At 39.2% G+C, this 21,842-nt stretch overlaps 1 protein-coding gene across 2 annotated transcripts in view; it reads left to right on the top strand.

The window, feature by feature from the left end:
- The first annotated feature begins 1,448 nt into the window (after positions 1–1,448).
- The window catches only part of faf1 (Fas (TNFRSF6) associated factor 1), a 70,356-nt gene continuing 49,962 nt past the window's right edge, over positions 1,449–21,842 (top strand). The window contains exons 1-8 of one of the 2 annotated variants that reach the window (XM_034710864.1): positions 1,449–1,758; positions 4,110–4,178; positions 5,516–5,562; positions 10,415–10,680; positions 10,791–10,882; positions 12,045–12,092; positions 12,683–12,774; positions 21,460–21,565. In XM_034710864.1, coding sequence (XP_034566755.1) covers positions 1,699–1,758; positions 4,110–4,178; positions 5,516–5,562; positions 10,415–10,680; positions 10,791–10,882; positions 12,045–12,092; positions 12,683–12,774; positions 21,460–21,565 — 780 coding nt within the window. In that variant the 5' untranslated portion in view covers positions 1,449–1,698. The remainder of the gene's footprint in view (positions 1,759–4,109; positions 4,179–5,515; positions 5,563–10,414; positions 10,681–10,790; positions 10,883–12,044; positions 12,093–12,682; positions 12,775–21,459; positions 21,566–21,842) is intronic. The other variant, XM_034710871.1, reaches the window with a different exon arrangement.

The following is a 21,842-nucleotide window of genomic DNA, read 5'->3' as shown; positions in this document are numbered from 1 at the left end:
AACAGCCAAATACAGACAGCTTTTACAATTTTGAGTAATAAAGCACCATAACTTGTTTATCAAGGAAGCAGATGTTTGCATTAGGTGGTGCCCTATTTTTGGGACTGCTACAGTAATGGGCCAGTAGGTTACAAAGGTGTAACGAGATCGACAAGCTTGGGCTACTCTTGCCCTCCATAGATTTGCCATAGTGGGGCATGGAAACACTTTATAAAATTACGGCTATAGTGTCTTAAATGAAATTAAAACTATGTGAAGAACTCGGGTTTGAAGAAGATTAAGGCTGCATTATATTGTCTAAATTTTGAGCTACTGGTCTGTCACAGTGTTATAATGCAGATTACGTTAAGTTGACTAGTGGTGGACAAAGTACACAGCTTCATTACTTAAGTCAAAGTAGAGATACTCCTGGTCAAATATTACTACAATACAAGTGAAAATTGCCCTGTCAAATTATTACTTAAGTTAAAGTACTGGAGTACTTGCTTTTAGATATACAGTACTTAAGTATTCAAAGTACTTCTTAAAAGATCTCAAAACGTATTTTCAAAACACATAGAAATGCAGTCAAGAGTACATTCTGTTACATCATGTTTATTTAGAAAACAATACTTGAAATCTCTAAAAACTATACCATGGAATAAAAAAAAGCAACTAAGTTACTACAAACACAGACAACTTAGTTTGAAATGTTCATCTGGAATTAAACAAACATTACGTAGCTCAACACGCTTTCTCAGGTTGGACAGTGAATTTTTGTATGTTTGGACAGAGTGGGAAACAAGGAGAACATTTCAAACGATACGTATCATTCTTCATTTCAAAAACCTCTAACACGGGCTGAAGATATGGCCATGGGTACTCAGGTGGAGAAATAAAGCCATCATTACCACCTCTACATGAACTGCCTGATCTGAGAAATCTGCTCTGTGTTTGCTCCACGTTCAATCGTGGAGACGCACGATATACAGGTACGGCTAAACCACTGAGACAAACAGAACTACATAAACACATTTTACTGTCTTAGGAGTCAGATTTCAGAAAAGAGAAGGAAATTCATGAACTAACTTCAAAGCAAAAGTAGTGAGTAACTAGAGCACTGATAGAAATGTAGTGGAGTAAAAAGTACAATAATTGTCTCCTAAATGTAGTGGAGTAAAAATAATACTCAAGTAAAGTACAGATACTCAAAAACCTACTTTAGAACAGTACTCAAGTAAATTTACTCTGTTACTGTCCACCACTGAAGTTGACTAACTGTTTATAGGCGCAATAACTTTCCAGAACATAGAGAAACAGAGGTCAGATGATGATTAGGATATAAGAATATATAGTTTAATAACTTTTCGGTGGAGCTAGCTTGAATAAGACGAATGTAATGCTTTTATGACTGAAGTAGGTAAACGTCTGGAATTGAGCTCCAGTTTCACGACACATGCGTCCGCTTTACGTCTCAGCCGTAAAGCAATGGAGATGACAATACTGATATGAGATAACTGAACACTGGGACGCTACTTTCAAGAATTTTGTCTATCTGAAGGTGTTAAATTCCGACAGAGTGTGATACATCCAGTTTGCCAACCTCATACTCGTTGTTACGCCTAAGCAAAGTATCTTATTCATACTCAGTGTCCCTCTGTGAGGCGAGAAAGCGACGAGAGCCAGTGGAAGAAGAATTGCTTTTAGCCAGTCATTGCCATGGCCTCCGAAAGCGGCGATAGCAACATGGATAGAGAAATGATTCTGGCCGACTTTCAGGTGTGTCTCGTTTGTTTCCTCCCGAATGTTTGCTTCAGTACCTCGTTTAATGGTGTGTAATAGTTTTTGGCTGGTGTCAGCGGCAGTACTGGCGTCGTAAACAGTAGAGCTGAGCTGAGCTGGGCTCTCCTTTCAGGGGCTAGCACACTAAGCTAACTAACTGACAGCTTGCTAACTGATTCCGAGGTTAATTATTAGCTGTAGCTAAAATCATTAGACACCGTCTGCCAGTCCAAAACACAGTTATGTGTGTTATACGTATGTTTGAAGTGTACATGCATGACAGGTAACGAAAACCTAGTGAGCTAAAAGAAGAGCTACGATGCTCACGACACTGTCAACTTGTTTACACATTCCCAGTTGACGGCTAGGCTTTAGAAACCTCGCCATAATAAACTGCGTGTCTCTTCACAGATTTCAGACCCCCCCCCCAAATGCCCAAACACTGATGCATTTTAATACTTCGCAAACCAAGGCTTCTAAAGTACGCCTTCACTGTAAACTGGCAGAGATGTGTGGCTTGCTAAATGGTTGTTTATCATGCTTATTGACACCAGTACTGAAACAGTAAACACTATTTGTTGTGTCGATCACAAGGATTTGATATTGTGCCTTTGCGTTTTGAATGAACAAGTCAACTTCCATGATTTCAGTCAGTTGACTTAAGAAACACAATTACACACGTTTTGAACACAAAATCGTCAATGTGGATGTTAGAGTGAAGCAGATATGTTATTATATAAAGATGAGCAGAGAATAGATACAGAAGTATAACCTTAACTTTTGAAAGTGTTGTGGGTTTTGCTGATGCTTGTTTAATGTTTAAAGTGATAAATGGTCCATCTGCTCCCCCATTAGAGTTTACTACAAAGAGTTTATATCACTGCATGCAGATAATGGAAGAACAACTAGGACAGCAAATAGAGGTGACTGTGTCATACACCACAGATCTTCTGAATTGGGCAAATCAGCCCTCTCTATTAGAGCAACAACTGCTTGGAACTCATTACAGAGTAAAATCAGAGAGTGCTGCAGCTTTGCTGAATTTAACTTGAGGATGAAATCATGGCTAAAATCAATGTAATCTTGTACTCATCACACTCAGATATAATCAATTTCATAGTGTAGTGCTTTTAGCTTTTTATATTTTATTATTGTGTGGATAGTTTGGATGTTGATGTATCCCTGTTGCTTTATAGTAGTTACAAATTATTGTGTAGTTGTTTAAATTATTTACTTTTTGTTTTTAACAGAGGCATCACCTCTGTCTCCTGCCCAGGGACTACATATGTAAATTAGCTAACTAAGTGGCTGTACACTGTTGAAATAAATAAATAAATAAATAAATAAATAAATAGATGTATTTCCAGTTTAGGAGAAAGACAGCTAAAAGTGTTGTGCCTTAATAGCAATAGCAATTTCATTTATAAAGCACATTTCATTACACGTAAGTTAAATGTGCTTCACAGCAATCAAACAAACAGCAATTATTCCTGCACATGCATCGAGTCACAACAGTCATTATATCATTCACACGCTTGAGAAAATAAACATGGTTTGAGTCTTTTTTTTAAAAGTGGAGACAGCTGTGATGGACCTTATAGAAGTTTTAAGCCAAATTAACACTGTATGGCATACAAATATGTTAAAAGCAATCTAATATTAAATATTTTTTGTCTTTCCAGCAGTAGTTGATAACCATAAGGAAACTTGCACTACTCAGCAAGAGGGGAAAAAAAGTGTCAGAAGTCACCAATAACATATAAGAAATTGAAATAAGGACCAGAGACTACTGCCTATTAATAGCATGTATTAAAAACAAAATCAATCACCAGTTAGCTGACACTCAATCAGAGAATGTGTTCGGATTCTTGTAGTTACACTGACTGTCAGAATGAGGATGCCTTTGAATTTTGATTTTGTGCTCATTAAGGGAGAATATAAAGGGAAGAATCCGAGGTATCACTACAGCTGTAATTGATATTGGTTTATCCTGATCCACTTTGCAGTATATGAGTCCTTTCACACAATGATATTTTGTTTAGCCTGCTTTGCAAAGGTTAAAGGTATCAAACAGAACTCAAGGAAAACTGGTGGCATTTTTTTAGACCAGATAATAACTGCATGGAGGGCTTTCTGCTATTACTTACAGTATTGCTGTTATGGTTAGTACCACAGTAGTTAAATGCATCTTTTAGCGACATTATTTATTTATCCTTGTTTTTTTGTAAAAAAAAATCATTTTATGTAATGGCAGATCAAAAAGTTTCATGGACAGAAAAACTGCAGCAGAATCTCATTCAACACTTTCTCTAATACTATTCCCCTGTTCTTTTTTCTCTCTCTCACAGGCTTGCACTGGAATTGACAACATTGCAGAAGCAATCACTCTGTTAGAGCTTAATAACTGGGATTTAGTGGTAAGTTCATTATCCACAGGCTTTGAGCTGTGCTCTTTGACAGAGAGGACACAGAGAATGAGTTCAAGAGGGCAGTAAACATCTAATAACAAGCTCTCTGTGTCATTTTGTTGTGACCACAGCATTTCTTCATTTTGCCTTGATGGGTGTCTTGTTCCTCAGACAGTGTCTAGACCCCTGCCCCCTTCCAGTGCTTTAACTATGACAGAAAAATGTGATGTGTGATTGGGGTATCGTTGAGTTGAGAGACACTGTACGAACAAACGTCCTCTGCGAGGTTTGTATTAAGTCATTATGAGTCAAAACTAAGGAACCCTTTACCTCGCAGTACATGTCAGAAGGGGTCACTTTATTTTTAGACCAATGCTGGCGGCAGTTCAAAGCAGGTGGCAGCAGCAGTCCAAGCAGTGGAAGGACAGATGGTGGGGCCTGGAATCATTGCACCTGTAAATCTAATCACTTCTAGTTCCCCTGCAGTAATGAGGAGTTTTTGAAACATTGGCAAGAACTTATCTAATGATCAGGTGTAGAGTGGTAAAACATATCTAGTGAAGCAATAATGCATCACAAATATGTCTTGAACAATGAGTGGAATCCAGTCATCATTTATATGATTTTTCACATTTGTCCTTTTTCTACTCTCTCTCACCTCATTGGTCGTCTGAGCCAATTGGGAAAAATGTTGAAAGACAATCCTACCTCAAAACTACAAAAAACCAATACAAATCACAAGACCAGGCACACATCTAATTTTAGAAGAGGAATCATGTTTGACCTAGGAATCTTCTAAGTACAGCACTGGAGTATGTTTAGTCCTGCATTAAATCTGTTACCAAAGATAACATGATGTTTTACGTTTACACTTTCTGGATCTTTTCCACAGTAATTCTTGCAAGCTGACAATTGGAACAATAAGTTGAGACCAACAACACTTTCAGTTTGTTGTGCCTTCTTATTTGAAGACCCTCACAATTGTTTTTGCCTTTTATATACAGTGTTTCTTTCTTTCAATACAAAAAGTATGTGAGGAGTGATTATAACTGCACCTCAGCTGACCTTATTTAGCTTGTTTTTGCTGTGAGAATAGTGGGTGGGTGTTCGAGTGAAATCCAATCAATTGTTTATTCAAACAAAAGCTCAGAGCTGGCAGTGGTCATGTTTGTCATTTTCACTTTCTTTGTGCTGATCAGCCAGCCTTTTTGAATTCTCCATCTTTCTCTGTCACAATCTGATAGGGCAAGCCTGAACCTTTTCAACAAGCCTATTTCACCCATATTTTTATTTGTAGATAGATAGATTGTACTAGGTTGTATAATACTTTTCCACTTTCATTATAGGCAGCCATCAATGGAGTGATACCACAAGAGAATGGGATCTTACAAAGGTAATTACTCATCATTCTTACATGTCAGATGACCTTACAAACCTAAATGAATGTTACCTATAATGTTGCATATCTTGTATGACTTTGCAACACACTGTCATCCCCCATTGCGTTCCACAGCCTCAATTACAAAAATGTTGGGATGCTGTGTTAATAAAAACTGGATTTGATGGTTTGCAAATAATAACAAAGCCTCTATGTAATAAAACATACTACAAAGAAAACACACCAGATGTTGAAACTGAAAATTGTTATTGTTTTATGAAATTATATGGTCATTTTAAAATGGTTACCAGCAACATGTTACAAAAAAGTTGAAAGGGGCGTGTTTACCATTCTGTTCACCTCTTCTTTTAAAAACAGTTTGGGTCTCTTTTGCTGTAATTTTAATTTCCTGATACAAACATTTTCAGTGGGTGACAAGCAGGCCAGTTAAGCATCCAGACTCTTCTACTACAGAGCCATGCTGTTGTAATATGTGCAACAAAGTTGTTTCGGCAGTGTCTTGCAGAAATATGCAAGGTCTCCCTTGACAAAGGCAATGTCTGGATGGCAGCATATGTTGCTCCTAGTGTTGCCAACTCCTCAGTGAGTAAAGTAGCAATTGGCTGTCCTAAAAGTCGCTAGAATTCGCTAAATGATGTCATTACTTAATTTGCATAATTTGACTTATAATGGACACTGTAGGAGAGACAAAAAGAGGTTAAAAAACACCCTAGATATGTTTATAATTACACTTAGGAGTCTACAACAAATGAAAGTAAAGCATGACATTTTTCAACCATAACATTGTCTACATTTTTATTGTATACAATCTTCATAAACAATCTAAACGGACCAAAAAGAGACAGTAGGTGGGATCAGCCACCGGTGTCTTCGTACATGTGTGATACATTTGCAGTCTTGAATGCAGCCTAGGAGGGACTCACAGCATCGCCAGCTGCTCGTTGAGAAACATACATGCTTTCATGTCAGTCTCAAAAAGTCTTCATTTAACACCAGAAAAAGTCGCTAGATTTGTTGCTCGTTGCTTTTTTGCAAAAGAGTCGCTAGAGGGGTCTAAGAACTCGCTAAATACAGTGACAAAGTCACTAAGTTGGCAACACTGGTTGCTCCAAAACCTGTATACATTGTTCAGCATTGATGGTTCTTTCCCAGATGTGTAAACTGCCCTTATCACATGCATGTACGCATCCCCATAACATAACTGCTTTTTAACTGTGTGATGATAACAAGCCAGCTGGTCCCTCTCCTCTTAACAGCGGAGGACATGGCATCCATGATTTCCAAAACAAATGTTAATTTTTGATTTGACAGACACAGGACAGTTTCCCTCTTTGCCTCAGTTCATCTTAAGTGTTAAATGGACTGTGTTTACATTGGTCTTTCTCTGGTCTTCTAACCAGTCAAAGAGCTTTACTGTGTCACATTCACCCATTCACATCTAATTCATACACTGATGGCAGAGGCTGCTGTACAAAGTGCCCACCAGTATTAACTAATCCCATTCAAACACCGATGGCTCAGCCACAGGTTGCAGTTTGGGGTTAAGTGGTGTTCCCAAGGACACTTAGGCATGTGCACAGTTGGACCTGGGATCAGACCTCCCTATATAGAGACAACCGACTCTACCACTGTGCCACAGCTGCCTCATATGTAAATAGACTCCAACTAGAGAAGTTTCCAGCGTTTCTGGTTCATGTTTATATATAATAATAATAATAATAATAATAATAATAATACATTTAATTTAAAAGCGCCTTTCTTAACACTGAATGCTACTTTACAGAGGGATTAAAACAAAATAAATAAAATAACATGCTAAAATAAATAAAAACAACAAGCAAAGTAACACCAAGTAAAAATTAAGCAGTGGAAATTAAGCAGAGAATGCAGATTGGAACAGAGGGGTTTTGATTTTTGATTTGAAGAGGGGTAGAGAGTCAATATTTCTGATGTCTGGCGGGAGTGAGTTCCAGAGTTGGGGAGCAGAACGACTGAAAGCTCTGCTCCCCATGGTGCTGAGACGGGCAGAGGGCACAGAGAGATGGAGGGAGGAGGGAGAGATGGAGGGAGGAGGAAGACCTGAGGGAGCGAGAGGGGATGACAATGTGGAGGAGATTGGACAATGGATATATGGTTATTTATGGGCAACCTGTCTATGTGTCGACGTGGTGACAAACTGTGTTTCACTGATAATGGTACTTGGAAGTGATTTTGACACCATGTAGTGATTTACATGACAAAGTTGTGTCTGTTCTGAGTTTTGGCCTCAACCCTTTAGTTCAGAAATGTCTCCAGATCCACTGAATCTTTTAACAATGTTTGGGCTGTGTATGATGAAAACACAGAATTCTTTGCAATGTTATGCTGAGGTACACTATCCTAACGATTTACTCCCGAGCCCCTTCCAAAGTGTTCCACCTTTTCCCATTTTTACTTCTGGGGGATTTGGCCTGGCTGGAATAACTTTTTTTACCCAGTCTTGTTAATTGCTCGTTGAAAATTAGCCTCACAAGTTGAGAGATGTTCCTCCCAGGTGATTTCTAGCATTGAAATAGTTTTGCAATGCTAGAAAACAGAGTTTTGTTGTCCCGGTCAAAACTTTTTTTGAAACATGTTGCTGGCATCAAATTTAAAATGAGGATATATTATTCATAAAATAATAAAATAATTAAGTTTCAGTACATTTGATGTACGTTCTTTGCTCTATTTCAATTCATTATAGGGTGTTCAAGCCATTTGCAACCAAATCTGATTCACACAGCATTCCAACTTTTCTCAATTTAGATTTTATTGATTTATTGATCATGAAAAAAGGATGAGACTGTGTCAAGATATCTGAGTAGTTGGTACTAGAGCAGCAATGTATCTGTGAAATAGTCTGCATCTCCTGGCAGACATGCAATAAAAGCAACTATCAAACATTGAAAGAAACGTGAAACAGCAACCTGATTGTGTTGTTGGGAAACTGAACTTCTCACCTTGGTTATGATCTGGTGATGTGAATATTGCAGATTTAGAGTGTGTCTTAATGTTGTACTATGATGTTGGTTTTTACTTAAAAACAGTGTGAATGCTTTATTCACTGGTTCAGAAGTGTTAAACTGATGAAAGTCATTTTTGTTTAACCTGCTCCTGTGATGAAATATGAATGTTAAATCTAAAAGAAGGCACCTTTAATAGATACCCTGTATGCATGTTTCTACTTAAACTCCTGCCGATTTTTCTATTTTTCTGTTTGATATAGAAGTAATATAAAAGACTCTGCAAAGTTTCTGCCAAGATCAGAGTTGTGAACAGGTTCTGGGTTGAAAAGGTTTCTTTAAGAGGCTTTGAGCGCTTCACTTTCCTCCAACGGATAGTTTCGACTCATGAATGCAACGTGCTGATCCGAACCCACTCAAACTGGAGACATTCTGCTAAACCGTTTCCTTTTGTGTACACACATTGTGCACACATTTGTGCACAGGCAAGCAAGTAGCTTTATGTAGTTCAGGCCCTTGGGCCATGAGAATATTGCGGGTGTTTCTCGAGGGCACACATTGCTATGAATGGAGGCTGGCTGGCAGCGTGACCAGCAGCCAACACATTTACTAAGTGGCTGGCACAGCTACGAGTAGGCTGGAGTTGCCCAGTAAACAGACTCTGATGACGTGACATGAGCTGGAGCCAGTTGGAGGCTACTCCAACGCTACTGCCTAAAATCCATTTCCCTCGCGTCCTCTTTAGTAAGCAGGTTGGGAATTATAATAAGCTTGCCTTGCTCATCAGCAAAAATCCTCAGGGCATTTTCTGGTCAAACTTGATGAGAATGGTGAATCTATTGTTGAACTGGCTCTCTGGTCTGACAGTTAGTCTTTGGGTGAAAGCCTCAACAGTAGAGTCTGCTTTGGGATACTTCACAGAGGAACAGTGCCATCTAGATGCAGGACAGCATGGGAGTTATTCCCAAACGGCAACAACCGACAATTTAACGGTCTTCAGTGTTGCTGTGCCAAGTTTGGTTGAAAGTGCTCTCATTTGTTGTGAATGCTCACCCTCAAAACAGTTTTTTTTTTCACATATTCTTTCAAGAGGTGTAAGATCTCTTTCATTATCCTCTCCTATTTTTAGTAAAATATTGTGTTTATTCATCTGTATTGTCTATATTCCTCCCCTCTCATTCCCTTCATAACACCTTTGTAACAGGAAAGTACTCGTAAGACGTGTTCACTTTAGTGACAGTTACATTTGGTGTTATCTCAGTGGCTCAGATTTCATACCTGACTCTCTTTCTGGGTTTTCTATGATGGATTTTCATCTCATCTTCAAATCCATTTAGTAGTTGACAGAGCTTAAGTCAGATAACTTCCTGACTCTTTAATCAATCCACTCCTAAAACATTCTACATTTAATATATAGATATTTAAATCTCAGTAAATCATTTTTTTTAATGTCAATCTGCTACGAGGCAGTTACGATGGGATACTATTGATTGAGTTTATCTAGCTCCCTGTTGACTTCTTTGTGTAGATTTTATGGTTGCCTCAGGACAGTGTCCCCTTCATAGGGGCAAAATAAAAGCCTTTGTTATAAAGCCTTGAGTCTGGCACACTCTCTTGTGAGACAGTTGCTATTTGCACTTCATGGAACAAAGAAAACTCTTTGTTCAAGGCCAGGAGACAAAGACATTATTTACAGCGTTGTGTTAACTGTGGGCCACAAACTGAAGCAAAGAGAATAACATAATAGAGAATAAAGAGATATTGAAGGGAGGGTGGGAGGAGCAGTCATCATCACTGAAACGCTCTCAGATGTTCAAAATTTGATGCGCAAGCACATCACCACTAATCCTCCTGTCTCCGTACAGTAACTTTTCCAATGAGGCGAGCCAGTCCAGCATGTACGGACCCCCTAGCCAATCAGAAGCAGCCGATGCAGCAGCAGGGGGTTCCATTCCTCCTCCCTCGTCTTCGTCTTCGTCCTCCTCTCCTCCATCGTCTTCTACTTCAGCTTCTTGTCCCAGCATCTCCTCCTCCCGACGCATTGTAGAGCGTCAGCCCCGGATGCTCAACTTCAGGGTGGAGTACCGGCAGCGCACTGTAGAGCTGGTACTGGAGGAAGGCAGCACAGTCGGTGAGCACCATAAACACCAACATAAGAGACTGTATAAAACCAAACATGTCACACTATCCCTTTAATGCAAAAAAAATTCCAAATGCCCTTTTTAAAATGTTTATTTACAGGAGAAATCAAACAAATTCTCGAGACGGAGCTTGGTATTCCAGTATCCAAAATGCAGCTAAAAGGATGGAAGAGTGGAGATGTATCTGACAGTGTGAGTCTATGAGCGTTCGTCACAAACATGCACATGAAAAATGAAACAGAACTAGTGATAAGCTAAACTCTGAAACTTGATTATTTTTCAGTCTTTTTGAAAAACCATATCTGTATGTATAACCCTTTTCAGACATGCACAAAGTTGCTGAAAATTTCCCCATATTAGTCAGGTGAGCTGTATGTGTGAACACAACCAGCCCAATTTTTTACCCCAACATCACCCGGAATATTTCCGACTAGCCTCCTAGTATTATTTCAGGATAAATATGTATGAGGTTGGAACGCAGCAGAACCTCTGCCAAAGAAATCACTGCAAGCAAGCTGGGGGGGGGGTTGATGTTTATATCATGTGCCTGGTGTTCTGCCTAGTTCAGCTGCTTGATTGATAGTCCTACTATTGCGCGGATCCAGAGCAGAGACAGTCAGTTTGATTTAGTAATGTTTTCAGGTCATAAACACAGGGTAAGATTGCTGTAAGAATAAGCGAGCATGTGCTGGTACTCTAAGTTAAACTTTTAAAGAGGATTCCAGGAGAGGTGTATCTCAGGACACCAATATCCTCTATCACATGATGCTCCCATTACATGATCACTATTTTTCACACAAGCAGTCTTTTGATACTCTTTACAAAAACCCCCACTGGTGACAAACACCCAGGATTAAGGCTTGTTGCATGCGCAGCGCCCTGAGTAGCACATCTTAATAGGAAACCCTATTCAATAGAACACCGCTGTGAACCCAGAAGAGCGACTATGAAACAACATCAAAAGGTAGTGACACTGCCTTATTCTCTTCTCCTCTCCAGTTTGTTCTTTTCACTCATCTGTTGATACTGGGGATATGTTCAAAAACTTGTCCCATTTATAATAAGGCAAAAACTGTTGTAAAAGCATATGACTCTGTCTCTGTCTACCATTTTTGTAAACCATCTTTATTTCAATCATTGACAGTAACACAGCAGTGAATTTACAAACAGACAGTATGCCAGTAGAGGGAAACAGAATAAAGAGAATAAGATAAAAAATATATTAAAGTATACGGGTGAGTAAAATGTAAGGGCCCGTGGTTTTGATCTTGGATAAGGTTGTAAAACATAACACAGTGACTATACCGCATCATCTATTTCATGTCATGATAAGACTCCTGAGATTTCTCCTCAGCCCGACAGGGAAGGCATCCCACCGCGAGGTTTTGAGCATTCCTGTCAGGTAAATTTCAGGGTCAGAGCTCCTGATATTTTCTAGAAATTTTCCAGAGTGCATGTCTGAAAACAGCTTATGTCTTAGCATGTATCTTAACATTAACATTATACAATGTTTGTTAATCGTCTGCCTTTGCACAGTTACTGCATTTTACTGTTTCATTCAAATTCTGCCACATCTCATCTCAAAAGAAAAGCATGCCATACATCACAATTTCTAACACTATCAAATTTCCCATAAAACAGTGACTGAGTAGAATAAAACCAGCAGCCTTCATGGCCTTTTTTTTTTTAAGTCACTGAACTTTAGATATCGTTACCAATATTGGCCTTCAAAAAACATTTCTTGAAGCCTTATTTTCTGCTCTACCTTTGGACAATCCTTAAAATGATTTTCCCACTTCTGATAAAATAGTACACTGTCACAGGCCTTCATCAAAATCTTCATCAGGAGATGTAAACCGTTTTTAGAGCTGGAAAAGTAAACATTATCATGTTGTGTGCACAAACAAATCATTTTATCCTTATCAATAAAGCCTACCTAGTGAGTGAAACTATTGACGTTTCATCTATGTATTTGTGTATGCTTGTCATCAGACGGTGCTGAGAAGTTTACACCTGCCCAAGAACAACAGCCTCTATGTCCTGACCCCAGAAATATCTGCTACTGCCAGTACCAGCAAAAACAGGTATTGATTTCGTCCATCAGCACTCTCTTTGGATCACTTTTTATATATTTTCCCACAAAACATCCTTCTCTTCCCATTCTGCTGCACAAGCATCATTCAATGCATTTGGGATTGAAATGCAGTACCTCATAATGACCACTAGGTGGGGGTCAATGTCCAGTTATGCTAATTCAGAATCCAGCCTGCAAATAACATTTTCACTGGAATATTAAGAGACATTTGACCTGCTGGTGCACATTCATTTTCTCTCGTCTATTGTGACATTTTGAGAAGAACATCTACCACTGCTTACTCTGTGTGTTGTGTCAATAATAATTTTCCTCTTGTTCTTTAAGCCTGCTATTGTTGCTAAAGGTTGTTATGCATCTTACATAGACTGTGTATATATTATTGACACTTAATACCTATTTGTTCCCGTTTTCCAAGACATATATCAGCCTGACACATGATTTATAGTACCCGCTCAAAAAAGAGGTCTGTTGTGAAAGCTTCATTAAGCAGATGCTCTCCTTCCAAAGGTTGTTCTCTTCATTTCGGGGAATCCGTGGCAGTATTAGCAACCTTTCTCTCTGAAATGTCAGGCTGCTGAGTGGAAAATCAAAGTGGTAATACAATCACAGGTGGCAGCTGAGTGAACATGTGAGTGTCCTTTCATCAGGGTCTGGTAAACAATGTCGAAAGAAGTCATAGTTCTCTCTTCATTGCACCTGTGCCGTGGAGAATGACCTTAGCCCCTTCTTATTTTAAATGAAAAAATATAAGCATTGGGCGGGTTAAAACATACTTATGTGAAGATACATACTTGTCTGTGTAAAATATATAACAAAGGTTTGGATTTTTTATGTCTTGCTATTTATGTATAGTTGGAGAGCTTTAATTTGCGGTGCATGTATGCACATTTTCTGGCTGTCCTTCTGTGGGGATTGCAGACATTTTTAGTCCAAATGAGGAAGACAAGAACATACCGTGCTGCTCCTGTGATTATTAAAAGGATGGCACATATTTAGAAGCCCATTTTGCCCACAATTGATCCCCCTCACCCTGAGTGTTGATCAGAATGAGGACTTAGCATTGCATCTATGAGAAAAAGAAAATCTTCAATGATTAAAATGTTTTCTAAGCATAAGCAGATTTAGCAAAGTTGAATTGTGTGCTTTTTTTTTTTTTGAAAGTTTCATTTTTATTTTTGCTTCACATGAGCATATAACATTGAACAAGTGAGGAATAAGACATTACATTACAATCAGTAAAAAATAAAGTGAAAATTAAGTATAACAGACAGGTACAGTACACAACAAAGGAATTCAGACAAACAGAAAAAGTTAAGTGTCTTTGTGGCTATAGCAATCCCATTTTTCCCAGAGTGTATCTCCCTTCATCTTTTGAAGGCAAAGAGCAAAAGTCATTTTTTCCATACTGTGAACAGAGTCAATAATGTTTTTAAGTAGTTAAATGGTGGAGGGTTCTTACTTGCAACCATGAAAATCTTCAGAAGATACGTGTCTCTTTCTGAGGCCTTCAGGTATTTTCCTGAGGTACCAAAAAATGAATGAAGATTCAAATGATATTTATAAAATCTCCAAGATTTGAATGAAGTTTTCCACTCCTCTCCAGAAAGGCTGACGGAATGGACAAGACCAGAAAACAGAATTGTGTGCTTTTAACATTAGTAGATATTTTTAAGATTACACAATGTCAGATCATGAGACATGTTTTTCAAAGCAAAGCATAACAATAGTCATCACCTGTAGACAGTCCATTATTGGCCTTATGTTTTTGCTTGTTCTTTACAAACTCAGTAGTTTGCTGTTGTTAATATAATGCTCATAATACAGATGGTTATAAACTCAAATACTGACTTAATAAATTAAAAATTGTGTTCTCTAATACAGTCGAGACATCCTGGGATGCTTTTTGGTGTAGCAATCTGTAGTTACAGTTTTTGCAGTTTGCATGTTGCCCCAAAAAAGTATTACACTGGATCTTTATAATAGGATACAGTGTATTTTGACAATTTTCAGGGGCGTTTTTCTTAGCCAGAGTAGTCTTATATAATGGCCTCAGTTTGTTTGTTGACAGTGGATTCTAAACAAAAATTGCACTGTTACTCTCCCCACACTTCTTCATGTTAGCAGCCAAGCAAGCATCCACATGTCACCAGAACACTTGTAAAAGAAGTCATTTGGCAGTTTGCCGGTTTGCCTGCTAGTTAGGCTAAGTGGTAGTTATATTGTGTTGGCAGCTAATGGCCCTCATCTCCCCAGTTTTCCCTCCCCTCTCTCCCTCTTCTCTGCCTCTCCTCGTCTTCTCACTCCCCCACCAACTGCCGGGTCCTTTTTAGCAGCACCGTTGCCATTTCTCCAAGTGTTATCGATATCATTTCGGGTGTCGGGAGCTCATTATTCTGTGTCAGCTATTTTAGTGGAGGACAGTCGGGGCTGAATGGAGTGGGTGGCCGTTGTGAATGCACATGCATTCGTGTGTGTGTGTGTGTGTGTGTGTGTGTGTGTGTGTGTGTGTGTGTGTGTGTGTGTGTGTGTGTGTGTGTGTGTGTGTGTGTGTGTGTGTGTGTGTGTGTGTGTGTGTGTGTGTGTGTGTGTGTGTATGGTGACCCTGTTGTCATACTGTGAGAGGATAGATGACAGATAACAGGGAACAAGGGGGAGCAGTCCCCTGTAGCGGGACCAGACAAGCTGTTATTATGCAGTAAAAATAAACTGTGGTCACACCAGAAATCCACATTACGAGCAATTTATGTGCAGTGTGTGCAAATTTGTTGCAGTAGACAAAGCTCTGTGCCAGTAAAGTCCCAGACATGTCATATCACCAGACAAACTCTGGGTATACTCAGAGGGAACTTATCTGCTCTGGTAATAGTATGTACTCCTTCTTAGTTATTAAAACAAAAACATTGGTAAACCTAATTATTTTCCTTAATTTAAGAGCCTCAGTGATTAATTCTGAGATATGCATACACTCTTTTTGTTATTTCTATTTCTTCGTTATTGCAATGATTTCCAAAAAGTATAAATCTTTGTTATTATAGGCTCCTCCTAAAGATAATAATCCAGAAAATATGTACTTTGTTATACGGTTAAAGAGTCATCTCTGAAAGACAGGCGCTATGCCCTCGATTTTTAACCAGGTAACTGCAATGGTTTATAATCAAATTCCCTCAGTTACAGTTTCACCCTTTGATTCAAATTGAGTTTCTCCTTCAACAAATCAAACACATTGTAGCACTGCAGAGGCTGACATTAAGTGAAGGACAAACCCCTTTGTGCTGGTTTACTCATCCTTGATTTGAGTTTCAGGCTTTAGCCAATAAACTGCCTCTTAAAATAAAACGTAAAAAGGAAATGGATTAACTTACTAGCTCGAAGCAGTCAGATGTTAAAATTATTCTTTGTAATATTTATCCTGCTAAGCTGTCGGTTTCTCTGTATCAACTTGGATTCCCTTGGTACAGATATTATGTCGTTGTTGTCAAATATAAGTGGTTTCATAGCCAGTAACAAGTGTTTGATGGATTTTTAATTGATTCATGAAATAGAAAAATACATTGTGTTATATTATAGATTTCAGAACATGACTGATCTTTATGTTAGAAGCAATATTGAGCTGCATTATTCTATATAATATAACATGATTTATATCAAACTGTTTTAGATTTGGTATGCTGTCATTCAGGATGGGAAAAATAAGTTAACATTTTGAGGGACACTGACGATCTTGCAGTGTTTGCAGACATTATTTGTTTATATTTTGAATTAGCTTTGTAAGCACAGGCCGGTGCTAATTACTTAACAATGCCATTAATTGTCTCAATTAAACACCCTAATTGATTAATAGCTCCATCTCTACTTTAAATCTTTTTTATAAGATAGTTTCCTAAAACATGGAATAATCATACAGTATACATATGTTTCTGCACCCAGCACTGTAGCTTTACTGGAGAATGACTGTTTTTATGACTGGCAGTAACCATGATATTGAAATCAATGAAAACAACTTCTCCAGACGTCAGTTAGAGAAGTTCCAAAGTTTAGATGAGGCTCTTGTTTATTTCTGTAAAGGTATCACGGGATCCACTGAGTTAAAATCAGCCAGCTTAAATTAAAGATTTAATCAACTCATCATGGGAAAGCTCCATTATTTAGAGCTTGTTTTAAAGGATGATTTACCAGAGTTAATTCACTTGTTCAATAGACATTTGAACAGGTTTGTTTTGCATGTAAGAACTTGGTCACTATGATTTCACTTCTAAAAAGATTGTTCAGACAGAAATGCACGACGTGCTGAGGTCATATATATACAGTTGTGCTCATACGTTTACATACCCTGGCAGAATTTGTGAATGTTTTTTTGGGCCATTTCTCAGAGAATATGAATGATAACAGAAAAACTTTTTTTTCACTCATGGTTAGTGGTTGACTGAAGCCATTTATTGTCAAACAACTGTGTTTACTCTTTTTATATCATAATGACAACAGAAACTACCCAAGACATCATAAATTCTGCCAGGGTATGTAAACTTATGAGCACAACTGTATATTTTGGGACCCCCTCTAAAACGAGATTGCACATCTCAAGGGGTTTATCCCAATAAATCAATTCCTTCAACATATATAAAAAGTTATGAGATGGCAGTTTGTTAATAAATTCTGCTTGATCTCCATAATCTTAATCATGAACAGTGCACAGCGCAGTAATGCAGTAATTCTGTAATGCTGTATTTTGTTATGAAATATCTAGACGTCTAAAAGCACAAAGACTTTCTTGAAAAGTCCAATATTATCCAATATCATCCAAAAATGCTGTTTCAAATGAGGTTACTAAAACCACAACTGTCTCCCAAATATGCTTTTGCTAGTTTTTCGTTATAGTCTGAAACCCCAAATTCAATTTTACAAACTCCTGTTTGCTTCAGATTGTTGCTGAGTAAAAATGCAAACGTCCCATAAATGGTAATATCCCTGCCAATTACTTTGTAGAGCTTGGCTCTTGCAGCACACATACCTAAACCAAACGGACTGATTAAACAGTGCTTCACTGTCATTATGATCCTGCTGAGTACACTTCTCTTAGTTGTCATGTTTGATTAGAAATAAATCTTGAGGCTTTGGGAGATTTTCCATTGAGCACCGATCCACCCCTGGTAGGTATTTAGTTAGTGATGTGATGTACAGTTAGCCCTGCAATGTTAAAGCCTGCAATGAAGAAGATTTCTCTCTGTGGCCATGCTGATGACTGTCTGTGAATACAGGAGGGTGTTGAGGAGGAGCTAATCTCTTGCATAAATGATGAAGGCCTGATGAATATTTCAATGGAGCCTGTTCCCTTGTTCGTTTACTCCCCGCTCGGCTCTCAGGCGGCGTGTTTGCCAACGAAAGGTTATTTTAATTTGAACTCCAAAAGAAATTAGAAAATTGCAAAAATGATTCATTAGGTTTTGTGTGTTTTATGGTGGCTCCCCACCTCCCAACTCTCTCTGTCAGCTATCTGGCAGCAGATTCACAGAGGCTTTATTATGACAGCTAGCTTGCTAGTTAGCTGAAGCAGCCTTTATTGGAGGAATCTGACAGTTAGCATGCTGATTAAGTTTGGGACAGGATGGCAGACCAAAACAGAGCAAAACGGTTTCGAATTCTCCTGCTTTGTTGTGGATGCAAAATGTGGAGGAGGTAAGAAGACCCTGTGTGTACCTCATGACCTCCCCTGTACTTATTGAAGGTAAAATGGTCAGTCAGCGTGTACTCTCCTGGGTTGATGTGCTTTGTGTGTCTTTAAGGAGTAGAAACACACACATGATGGTGTGGGTGGTTGGGGAGACAGAGTGTGTATGGGTATTTGTATTTTGCAGGCACATGTCACATTGTGTGTGTGTGTGTGTGTGTGTGTGTGTGTGTGTGTGTGTGTGTGTGTGTGTGTGTGTGTGTGTGTGTGTGTGTGTGTGTGTGTGTGTGTGTGTGTGTGTGTGTGTGTCTGGCAGTGCTAGTTTAATAAGGTCTAGAGTCTGCTCTGTGCCGCAGGGACTCACAGCTTAGGCGATGGGCTTACCTCAGAATGAAACCAATCTGTTTAGCCTGCTCTTCTCCCCCTGCAAAACGCTCCATTTTCCCTGTCCTTAAAGTTAAATGACATTTCCCTCCCTGCACCCTTATGCCATGTCAAGTACCTCCAGAGATATTTCAGGCCGACCTGGATGTCACGAGTGTGTGTGTTGAGCAAGAAAGAGACCTCTGAAGGCAGAAGCAAACACTGAGACATCCGCATTTCAACCCCTGCTTCTATCAGAAGACAGCTGCTTTGAAAACATCAGTGGTGAAAGCTGTCAAACCAAAGGGATATCAGACTTGAAACATGGGTGTTTTGTTTATTTATCAACCAGCCGGCCTCATCAGACAGATGGGAAATGACTCGTTATGAATGGCAGGTTTATTTCCCCTCTGACTGCATTTGATATTTCGAGTAGCTATATTTGTACTGTAGAGCACCATGAGTGGTCGGATTTTTTTCAAAGTAAATCTTGAACAGAATTCCACCCACACACATGCTCACCAAATGGCTCATCGGTCTGCCATAAATGACTGATAAGATGTTCCTTCTTTGCTTGGAAGGACAGAGTAACACTTCCACTCAGTTTACCCTCTATCTCTGTCTATTTAGGAGTCTAGCAGCCTGCCAGCAGTAGCTCGGGACTGTGTCCAAACATAATCATGATATTAGCTAGATCCTTATTTATGTGTCCCTACCCCTTCCATTTTCCTCTCTCTCTCTTTCTCGCTCTCCCTCTCTCGCACACTCATGCAAACACATCGCTCTTCTCCTTCTGCTCAACCCTATTACGTATGCATCTTTCCTTCCTACTCCACACATTTCCAATCTTCCCCAGTTAGCTACAACAAACATTACATTTACATATTGATTTCGTAGTTTTAGTCAATGTAAATATGCTGTCATTACAGTAAATTTGAGCTTCTGTTAACATAAGCTCGTCCAGATCTGTGCAGATTAAGGGTGTGATTGCATAATTAATGTGTGCGCTACATATTAATTCCCCCATCCCTCTCTTTCCCTCAACTCTTCCTCTTCTCCTCGGGTTCTGAGCCCTGATTAAGTGCCTGCTTCGGCCCTTAAGCCTCCCATTGATATTCAGCCGCACAGACCCAGCATTTGCTCAAAACGCTACTTAACCTCACAGCTTATTGTAAATGAAGCTTCCAAAAGTTGATTCCCCCCCACCTCCTCCTCTCTACGTGAACACACAAAATGTCTGCGTTTGCATTGTTCACAGCGTCTCTGTCACCGCTGTGAGAGATGGTAAGCGGGTCACGTTGCCGGTTCCAGAGAATCAGGCTCTTCACTTCACAGCCTCTTGATAGGTTATTTTTTACTTCCAGGTCACAACATCATCAGCTCATGACATCCTCTATGGATGTGCAAATATCTAAATCCATCACTGTCTCCAGTGATCAATGTTTATACTCTGATAGAAAAATGGAAATAACCAGAGGTGTCAAGTAACAAAGTACAAATACTTTGATACCTTACTTAAGTAGATATTTTGGGGTATCTATACTTTAGTGGAGTAATTATTTTTCAGCCAACTTTTTACTTCTACTCCTTACAGTTTCACGCAATTATCTGTACTTTCTACTCCTTACATTTTAAAAATAGCCTCCATTGCACCATTACGGTACTTATAGGCAACAAGTCATCATATCTTCCACTTTATGAAACACGTTAATGCTCAGTAGTACACATATATGGTTCTTTAATGTATTTGCATTGTAAGAAAATGCGTTCATTTTCAATGGGCATAAATAAGGCTGAAACATGTGCAACCCAAATATGTCAACACTAACATATTAATATAACATTATAGTCATTATGGCCTCTAGAAACATATTTTTTTTGGGAGGTGGGGTCGTGCACTTTAGGCCCCTGTGGTGCAGCCTAAGCTTTTGTCCTTAATGGCATTTATTACCCTTACATTACTTTTTCTTTTATACTTTTAAGTAGTTTTGAAACCAGTACTTTTACACTTTTACTTGAGTAAAAAGCTTGAGTTGATACTTCAACTTCTATAGAAGTCTGAGTAGGCACAGTTTATGTCCTTTGTATATAAGAACAACCATAATTCAAAGTGGAAAAAATAACCCATAACTGGTGATCAGCTGGTGGGTTCATTGGTCTATAACCTGTGGTTAGCTTGTACTGTACTGCATGTCACTGTAAAGTTGTTCTTTTAACAAATCTTTAGGGTTTGCGCTTTAGAAGGTGCTGAAAGCCCTCCTGGGTTTACTTCATAATAGCTGGCAGTTTTTTTTAGCAATAAGCCGGATTGATGGAAGCCATGCTGCTTCTGTGCAGCTGGTCATAGCTGTGGTAGCCTGCTGTGCCTGAGCGCAGCTCTGACCAGGCTTGTTGAGACACAACCAGAGAAGTAGGTGACTAGCCCCCAGAGGAGGCATCCACCTCCCCTTGGGCCAGCAGGCTACCACTGGTTTACAAGTTTCAGCTTGCCCTTCTCTTGACTGAGTCACTCTCAGTGATAATGTTTGTTTTTCTGTGCCCCCCCCCCTTTTTTTTTTTAGTTCTCTTGCTTCGGTATTCTCCCCGACTTTGAAGTTCTTGTTGATCCCTATTGCTTACAGTTTTACTTTTTCTTGTCTGATTCAGTGCTCTCGAGGAGTCATTAAACCAGAACTTCTTGCTGGTCATCAGCCACCGTGAGGCCCAGAGGGACTACAGTCTCAACTTCCCCGGCTCCAGAACCATACAGGAGGTAAGACACCAGCACATGAACACTAAAACCATTCAGGACATCAGAGAGTCACTGTATATTCCCAGAACCATACAAAAGCTCTCACTGACTCCCCCACATGCCCTCACATACATACTATTATTGTACCTGATTTCCTGGTTTCCCATAACACTGCCTTCATTCCATTGGCTAAACAGCGCTAGTCTATCTCAGCCATCGATTCATTATTCATCACAAATGATCACATTTCCGAGCACATAATTACTCTCACAGCTGCGGTCTGTTACAACCCCCTCTT

The sequence above is a fragment of the Notolabrus celidotus genome, chromosome 2 (assembly GCF_009762535.1).
Source record: "Notolabrus celidotus isolate fNotCel1 chromosome 2, fNotCel1.pri, whole genome shotgun sequence".
Lineage (NCBI taxonomy): Eukaryota > Metazoa > Chordata > Actinopteri > Labriformes > Labridae > Notolabrus > Notolabrus celidotus.
Note: the sequence above shows the minus strand (reverse complement) of the source record. Positions and strands in the feature narration are given on the sequence as shown.